Consider the following 8,666-nt stretch of genomic DNA (forward strand, 5'->3'; position numbering starts at 1 on the left):
ACTTAGAGTTAAACATTTTGGCTTGCAATCATCTAAGTAGCCTCTCATTCAAATTCATAAAATCGGGTTGTCTTGCCGAATCTGCGTTTCTTTCCAAAGGTTGTCTCCATGTCAAACAGACGATTGACTTGCCTATTTTGTTTCCATAAGCTTTGTCCATGGCAGAAGAGCTTTGCACACCTTAGATATAAAAAAAAAAGCATTAATGTATTAAATTAACCATAAAATGGTCTTCCTGCCATGGTGCCTCTGTCATTTTCGAGACACAATCGTTACGTGCAGGGTGTTTGCTGAATGGACTCGCTCCTTGTGGAATTGTTTTGGGCTGGAAAATGAAGTAGAATCAAGCTGGATACTACGGCGAGGAAGTTGGCTGAAGGGGGGTTGGAGATACCTGATATGGAGCTTTATTATATGGCTGTTCAGCTCCAGCATGTGGTGCACTGGTTGGCCAAGATGACAATTGTGGGGGGGGGGGCGAAGGCTAGTCAAAGGCACCCATTGGGACCATGCACTAGACAGTTTAGTATCTCCCATATTAGGCAAGTCTGTAAAGTATGGGATGCAGTGATTAAGTGTGGCATGTCACTTCCCATTTGCATCAAACACGAGAAAATGGCACAACACCTCTTTGCACAAATTGTCTTTAGGGGTTGGGGGTGGGCTGTCAGAGTCTTGCAGACCTGTACCCTAACAATCTGTTTTTGAGTTTTATGGATGCATGAAAGATGTTTAATGTTGGAGCGGGCCAATTTCTGTAATATGCAAAAATAGCATGCATGTCCAGAGAGATGGCCTATTTTCTTAGACTCCCACTCGCCAACTAGAGTGATGCTTGATATGTTTGCTTTATCGAACTGTAAAAAGTTGAACACATTATTGTACAGAGCCCTTCAAGTGGATATGCCATTTCATCTGTTGAGGGTGCACAAAAAACGGAAGGGGAGTCTTCTAATACACCCACAGATGCTGTTTGGTTCAAAGTACGTATGGGAGTTACAGGTGTTGGGTAACACCTTTTTCAAACGTATTCAGTACAATTATTTGCATATGAATTATTCGACCCTATCGGGTTTAATAGAATATATATGTAGCGCTCTTCCGGGTGTCAGATGTTGGGAGGAAGGAGCAGACTTTATGCACCTCACTTTTAATTGGTGAGAGAGAAATTTCCTGATGGAGGCCATAGCAGTGGTAGCAGGTAGCACAGGCCGAGCACTGCACACTGCAACATTGGTTAGGCACTGCCTTTTGGGTCTGTTCATCCATACATAAAGGAATAAATGGCTAGAAAATGTAACTTAGCGGGAATGGTGCTGGCAAAGAGGAGGGTAGCTATGCATTGCTCAGTGCTCGCCTGCCAAATGTCGAAGTTTGAACAAGAGATATGTTAGAATGAGCTGCAGCCGCGAAGCTGCTGAAGCAACAGACTCTGTGAGATGACAAACTGGCGGAACACCTCATGACATGGGCTGAGACGATTAGATTGCATGACCCACCGGATGGCAGACCACTGTGAATTGAGGCCCTTGATCGTGGTGGGTAGCCACCGGCAGACTTTAGATGAGTGACTTTAGGGCTGTATTGCTGCATTGGATTACAGTGTATAGGTGCACATTGGGACAAATGGGATGTACATCGTATAGTACTTGTTGGCGTGAGCTCCTGGGAGGACATGGTTGCAAATGCAACAAAGTTGCTTTGTTTTGAAAATATATTTGCAGTTAATATAATACATTTTTATTTTTTGTAGAACAGAAATACTGTACATTTTTCACTTAAGTGCCATATTTTGTCCAATAGGAACAACAGTGTAATACATTTTGTAAAGAACACTAACAGCGCAAAATATTTAACCTGCACACTTAATCACTCCCCTCAATGGCCTCTTCATTTAAATACATCAGCAATGATCATAATAATCATCCATGTCCTCCCAGGAGCTCACGCCAACAAGTACTATACGATGTACATCCCATTTGTCCCAATGTGCACCTATACACTGTAATCCAATGCAGCAATACAGCCCTAAAGTCACTCATCTAAAGTCTGCCGGTGGCTACCCACCACGATCAAGGGCCTCAATTCACAGTGGTCTGCCATCCGGTGGGTCATGCATTTAAATGAAGAGGCCATTGAGGGGAGTGATTAAGTGTGCAGGTTAAATATTTTGCGCTGTTAGTGTTCTTTACAAAATGTATTACACTGTTGTTCCTATTGGACAAAATATGGCACTTAAGTGAAAAATGTACAGTATTTCTGTTCTACAAAAAATAAAAATTTATTATATTAACTGCAAATATATTTTCAAAACAAAGCAACTTTGTTGCATTTGCAAAACTCCAATTGGGAAACCCAATCTCCAAGTCAGGCTTTGTATGATAAAGTGGATATTAAAGGGAATCGAGGTACGTAGCACCAAAGCAAAACATGCTCTTCATCCAATGCGTAAAGCACTTTTTACTTGCAAGAAAAGAGCCAGTTTGGCCTCTGTGGGAAACCAGTTACTTACAGACATCTTTAAAGCAGCTACATGGTCTATAATGCACACCTTCACAACGCATTACTGTGTAGACATTCATGCCTGGTGTGAGGAAATGGGGTGTGTCATATGGTATGGTTGTGCCATCTCACAGTGTAACACACCTACCAACTTGTTTAGGCTCAGTAGGTTTCGTCTGTCAACCCATCAGCTCAACCCTGGGTAGCTTGAAACTGGGTAGCTGTGGCACTGAGCAATAAGGCTCACACAGAGGAACTGGTGTAAAGCATTTAAACAGCACCAAAACAACTGCAGGAGAAATCGACATGGTACTCCAGAATTCTGACAACAATTTGTAAAAATAGACTGTAATTTTATATGAATTGAGACACTAGAGCAAAAAAGTTCCCCCAGAGGGTTCGGGACATAAGGATTTTACAAGTAATAACATATCAAAGCATTTTCACCCAACCGCAAAAAAAGCAGAAGGTGAAGCAGATCGCCCTCCCCCACCCAGAGTATAAAAATCGTTGTGACCTATTATAGTCTGGCTTAAGTCTTGTGCACTCATATTGCTATTTACAGTAGTTTTTGAATAGCTCAATTATAATCCTATCTTAATTTCTTTTCAGAATCTACTCCAGTATCTCATCCCAGGTAATTATATTCATGTATTTTCTTGAAGTGTGGCAATGGCCTTGTTCTTTTTTTTTTTCTCTTTTAATCTGTGCTGCCACTTACATTTTCTTTTCATTTTTTTCTTTTAAAGGAAAATCTCTACTCCGGAATCTGTGACTGACGTGTCTGTTTACAAAGAAGTAACTGCAATAGAGAGTTCTCCACCAGAGATGGACCAAGACGAATCTCCTCCTGAATCTGTTCCAGCTGTACCAGACGAAGCATTGTCCCATTTGGAAGAGGACACCATTGATGTCGATGAGCAGGAGGATGATCATGATGAGGAGGTGCACAGCAAACAGTCTGAACCCACCTTCAAGAAGGAACAGCTGTCTGTTAAGAAGCTACGGGTTGTGCTGTTTGCCTTGTGCTGCAACATCCAGCAGGCAGCTGAGCACTTCGGGAACCCACCGAGGCGCATCAGACGCTGGCTTCGCCGTTTCCAGACTTTCCAGGAGGAAAACCTGGAGAGTCTATCAGAGGGTAAATATCTTGGTGCAGAGGCAGAAGAGAAATTGGCTGAATGGGTCCTCACCCAGAGAGAACAGCAGCAGCCTGTGAATGAAGAGACTCTTTTTCAAAAGGCAACTAAGATTGGACGATCACTGGAAGGAGGCTTTAAGATTTCCTATGAATGGGCGGTGAGGTTTATGTTGAGACACAACTTGAGCACACACTCAAAAGTGGCAGTGGCACACCCTCTTCCAAAAGATACAGAGGAGAATGCCCAGAATTTCATAGAGTTTGTACAGAGACAAATACACAATCAGGACCTCCCGCTCTCCATGATTGCTGCTATCGATGAGCTCTCCCTCTTCCTGGACACTGAGTTGCTGGCAAGTGATGAGAAAAAGGACAATGCTCTGTTAATGGTGGGAACTGGGGAGCCTTGGTGTGAGTTGGTACTTACTATTCTGGCTGATGGAAGCCTCCTTCCAACCATGGTATTTTTTCGAGGTCATTTGAACCAGTTGGGAGAGGTGCCGGAGTCCATTGTGTTGGAAGCAAAAGAAAATGGTTATAGTGATGATGAGATAATGGAACATTGGTCAACACGAGTGTGGCAAAAACATACTGATGGCCCTAATAATAAAGGGATGCTGGTGCTGGACTGCCATCGAACACATCTGTCAGAGGAGACACTGTCCTTGTTGAGTTCTACCTGTACTCTTCCTGCTGTCGTTCCCACTGGTTGCAGTTCTAAAATCCAGCCCCTAGATGTGTGCATCAAAAGGACTGTGAAAAACTATTTACACAAAAAGTGGAGGGAGCAAGCCCAGAAAATGGCAGAGGCTAGCTGTGGGTCTGAAATTATACTGCAGCTGGTCTTGTGCTGGTTGGCAGAGGTACTAAAGGTAATTGCGGATCACTCCGAACTGGTCCAGCAGTCGTTTCTTGTTGCAAGCGTCCTGCCTGGTCATGACGGCACTGCCAATACGGCGAAGCGCAATGCTGAAATGCAAGAGGAATTAATCAATGTACTTGAAGCGCAGCTCAAGCTGAATGAGGGGATGCAGGATGAGGACACTGACCAAGACCATGGCAATGATAGCCAACCAGAAGAAAGTGCAGACCTCTGCAATGATGGCCCACCAGAAGAAAGCACTGTAAACTGCAACTACAGTCCACCTGAAACAAGCACTGAAAACTGCCATAAGCAGCTCGAAGAAAGCACGGACCCAGAGGTCCTCCACCAGCTCTTTGAGGGAGACAGTGACGCAGAGTCCTTCTATGGGTTTGACGAGACTGATTTAGTACCAATGGAGATCTGAATTTGAGACTTTTTTCCTAGGGAGATGATCTAGAAATTAGCTTTTGTTTTACCTTTTGTTGAACAAGGCATTCCCTTCCTTGTGGGTTTTACAAATCTGTAGGTGTCACCTGGAAGAATAGCCATTTTTCTTAATTTCCTGCGTTTGTGCATTTTTTAATCACTGTTTGGTATTTTCTGAAAGAAAGGAAATATATATATTGTGGGTGAGTATTTCTGTTTTTCTTTACCTCACTGTACAGTAGTTTTAATGTGCAGAATTGTTTTTCATTACACTACCATTGCCAGTATGGCAATTTCTGATGACACAAAATAGTTACTGAACCAGTATATATATATATATATAATGTATATGTATAAATATATTAATTTTGAAGATGTCTTCAGAAGAACAGATTTTTTAAATATTTAGAACTTGACCTTGAGGCATCAATGGTAACTGAGCTTTCCAAGTGGTTGCTGTTGTGTGGAAGGTCTGAAGCAACTGCTCATGAAGTCTCGTCACACCTTACAAGTCCTTCTACTGAGGAATCTTCTTGGTGTACCTTTGTATTCAGTGACCTGGACGTTTTAAACCAATACACGGTTGAGGTTCCAAAGTGGGGCATGCCTGTCGAAAATCAGTGAAGGGAATCCTGGTCAGTATTTTAAATCTGCCCGCTAGGAATCTCAAACATAATCAGTGTTAGAGCACTCTACAGCTTATGGAACATTTCCTGACACCAATGAAAAGTGCCCTCTCCTCATCTCCTCTACATCTGATAAGTCGGAGCTGTGAAAGCAGCATTTGACCTTTAAGTGAGCAGTGAAGTCCCACGCTGCATCATTTAGCACATTTGGGCCTGACTGGCTAAATCCAAAACGGTGTTGTATACATGCAAGAAAATGCTAGGTTTTTATTTTTCACTGCCAACTAAATTTTTCTACGGTTTGCATGTGCGTTGAGAGTTTTTTAATTACATAGATGCATTTGGACTTAATGGATAGCATGATGGGCCTTCCTTCTCTCAATCTGAGATGGGAATAGCCTGCTCTAAGGACAAGGGAGGAATAGCCTCCCCATTTCTGTAAATGCTTCAAATCTAACATGTACATATGCGAAACGTTGAATAAAGCCAGGGAAATGGATTTCTAAACCTGTGTTTATTTTGGTTTTTTTGTCACAATTGTGCTATGTGTATCAATTATTATCCAAGAAGTTTAAATAATATGCCTACCCTTAAGACAAAGGGCTTCTCTCAATTGCTTTCTTCCTTACCTCGCCTCAGTATTGCAGGCTTCCTCTAAAGTTCCACTTCTCTTCAGTGCTTACCTCTGCCCCGCACCAGATATCATCAAATCCCTCAACCTCATTTTCTGCTACAACTGCGCAGACAAAACCTAGATATTGCTCAAACTGTAAAAACCTAGACTTATGTACCCTTTCCTGTTAGTAATGGACCAGTGGATATCTAGCAACCACTTAAAACTCATTCTGTAAAGATTAAGATACCCATTTTCTGAAAATGCTGGATCATTCACACACTAAAACATCCTAGACTGAGTGCCTTCTAATTCACATTCCCATACCTTGTGTTTCTTCATTGGGTGCAGACCTTTCAAGGACCTCTGCATTGCACAGCCGTCCATCAATGGTGCCAAGCCGTGTTTCCTGCAGTGCATACTTGGCGATTCCAACAAACAAGGACAGTCTGATGAGGGTTGGCATATTTCTTACCATTCCCTGGTTCAGAAATTCCCTCATTGATGGGAGCTCCTTTCCAGTGCAGACTGCAAACCCTGGAACACTATATGAGCAAAAATCACACTTTCTATATCACCTGGAATTCTGATCTTTAAAGAGTTGACTGATGTCTCCCGTTTGAACTCACACCTTCTACCACCAATATATGGTCACTTCAGCCCCTTGCTGGGAAGATTCGGGGTGATCTGTCAAGTGGGGGCTAAGAAAAAAGGGAAGTCCCAAAACACAAAATCCCATGCATTTTCCAAAGACTTTTTTGGAAACCGATAACACACAAACTGCTGAACGGAAATACACCAAATTTGGCTTGTAGCTAGATTATGGTTCTGAAATTGGGCTGGTGTAAATCTGTTCGGTAGTTTTTGAGATCTTAAGGGACAGAAATATGTGTATATCTGGACAGTTTGGTTCCCAGAACTCTCTCTAAAGTCCCGCGGTTGCGTAGATTCAAAAATTGATCCATCTGATTGGTCCAGAAGCTCTTTTTTCCTGTCAGCAGTCTCGCTCCTGCGAGTGCCATGAGAGCAAGTGCTCTGATTGGCTGGCTTTAGGAGGAACAGAAATTAAATGGGCATTACTGACGATTGTAAAATTTTGCATGTGTTGTAAATATGATTGTGAATAGCTATATTAGGGGACAGGATAAAGGCATCATGTCCCCCCTAGTAATTCAGAGGAGTTCTATAAGGGATAATTTCGGTGATGAAGCAAACTGATAGCTCAATTTGAAAAATATAGCGATCCCGCAGGATACTCACACTATCGTCAAAAACTGAAAGGGGTATGAAATCTCTTTCTGCACTCTACTATGCGTACCTGTCACCCAAGGGAGGAGTTGGAAGTGGAGAGGCCAGTCCCTTCCCACACCCTACTATGTACATCCATCATCCAAGAGAGAGGTCTTAGCTGAGAGGCCAGTTCCCCCCCACACCATACTATGCTCACTTCTCACGAAAGAGAGAGATCTCAGCAGAGAGGCCAGTTCCTCCCCCACACCATACTATGCTCACTTCTCACGAAAGAGAGAGATCTCAGCAGAGAGGCCAGTTCCTCCCCACACGGCACACCCGTTGTTCAAGAGAGGTCTCAGTGGCGAGGCCAATTCCACCCCACATCCTAGCATGCACATCTGCCATCCAAGAAAGAGATCTCAGCGGAGATGCCAGTCTGTACTATTCTCACCCGTGATGCAAAAGAGAAACCTCAGCGGAAAGGCCAGTTCACCCACACACCCGTTATTCAAGAGAGAGGTCTCAGTTGAGAGGCCAGTCCTCCCCCACGCACTATTACGATACCGGTCATCCAAGAGAGAGGTGTCCGTGGAGAGGTCAGTCCCTTCCCACAACTTAGTACACACCGCCTTTATCTAAGAGAGAGGTGTCGGGGAGAGGCCAGTCCCTTCCCATGCCCTAGTATGCACATCCGTAATCCAAGAGAGTGGTGTCAGCAGAGGGGCGAGGCCCTCCCCACAACCTACTACACACACCCGTCATCCGAGCGTTGAAGTCTCAGTGGAAAGGCCATTCCTTCCCACACTCTCCTACACACCAGCATTTCCCAAGAGAGGTTCAAGCACAATCCTCTGGATTATTATAACCCCTCTTTAAAGTGCCTACAAGTACCTGTAAAACCTGTGTTTTTACCTTGAATGTTTTAAAAAATATGCTGTAAACTGCATTTGTTCTATTCTTAAAATATGAGAACGTGACCCCAGAAAGAGGTTTCTCAACTGCCACACTTGTCTGGTCACACCCTACTACATACTCTTGTCACCCTGAGGAGGGGTCTTAGCAGAGAGGCCAGTCCCTCCTTACTCTCTGCTACACACACCTACCACCCTGGGAAGGGGCTTCAGTGGAGAGGCCAGTCCCTCCCCACACCCTACTACGCACACCCTTAATCCAAAAGAGAAGTGTCAGTGGAGAGTGTAGTCCCTCTCCAAACACCATACTGCGCACACTCCATAAGCCAGAGACAGGTGTCATTGGAGA

General features: G+C 43.7%; 1 protein-coding gene across 9 annotated transcripts in view; it reads left to right on the top strand.

Annotated features, from left to right (window-relative positions):
- Positions 1 to 6,067, top strand: part of POGZ (pogo transposable element derived with ZNF domain) — a 411,414-nt gene extending 405,347 nt beyond the window's left edge. For 7 of the 9 annotated variants that reach the window (XM_085639417.1, XM_085639420.1, XM_085639422.1 and 4 more), the window contains exons 20-21: positions 3,115 to 3,139; positions 3,252 to 6,067. In XM_085639417.1, the coding sequence (XP_085495543.1) occupies positions 3,115 to 3,139; positions 3,252 to 4,932 (1,706 nt within the window). In that variant the 3' untranslated portion in view covers positions 4,933 to 6,067. The remainder of the gene's footprint in view (positions 1 to 3,114; positions 3,140 to 3,251) is intronic. The other 2 variants (XM_085639424.1, XM_085639425.1) reach the window with 2 other exon arrangements.
- The last annotated feature ends 2,599 nt before the right edge of the window (positions 6,068 to 8,666 follow it).

The sequence above is a fragment of the Triturus cristatus genome, chromosome 12, assembly GCF_964204655.1.
Source record: "Triturus cristatus chromosome 12, aTriCri1.1, whole genome shotgun sequence".
NCBI lineage: Eukaryota > Metazoa > Chordata > Amphibia > Caudata > Salamandridae > Triturus > Triturus cristatus.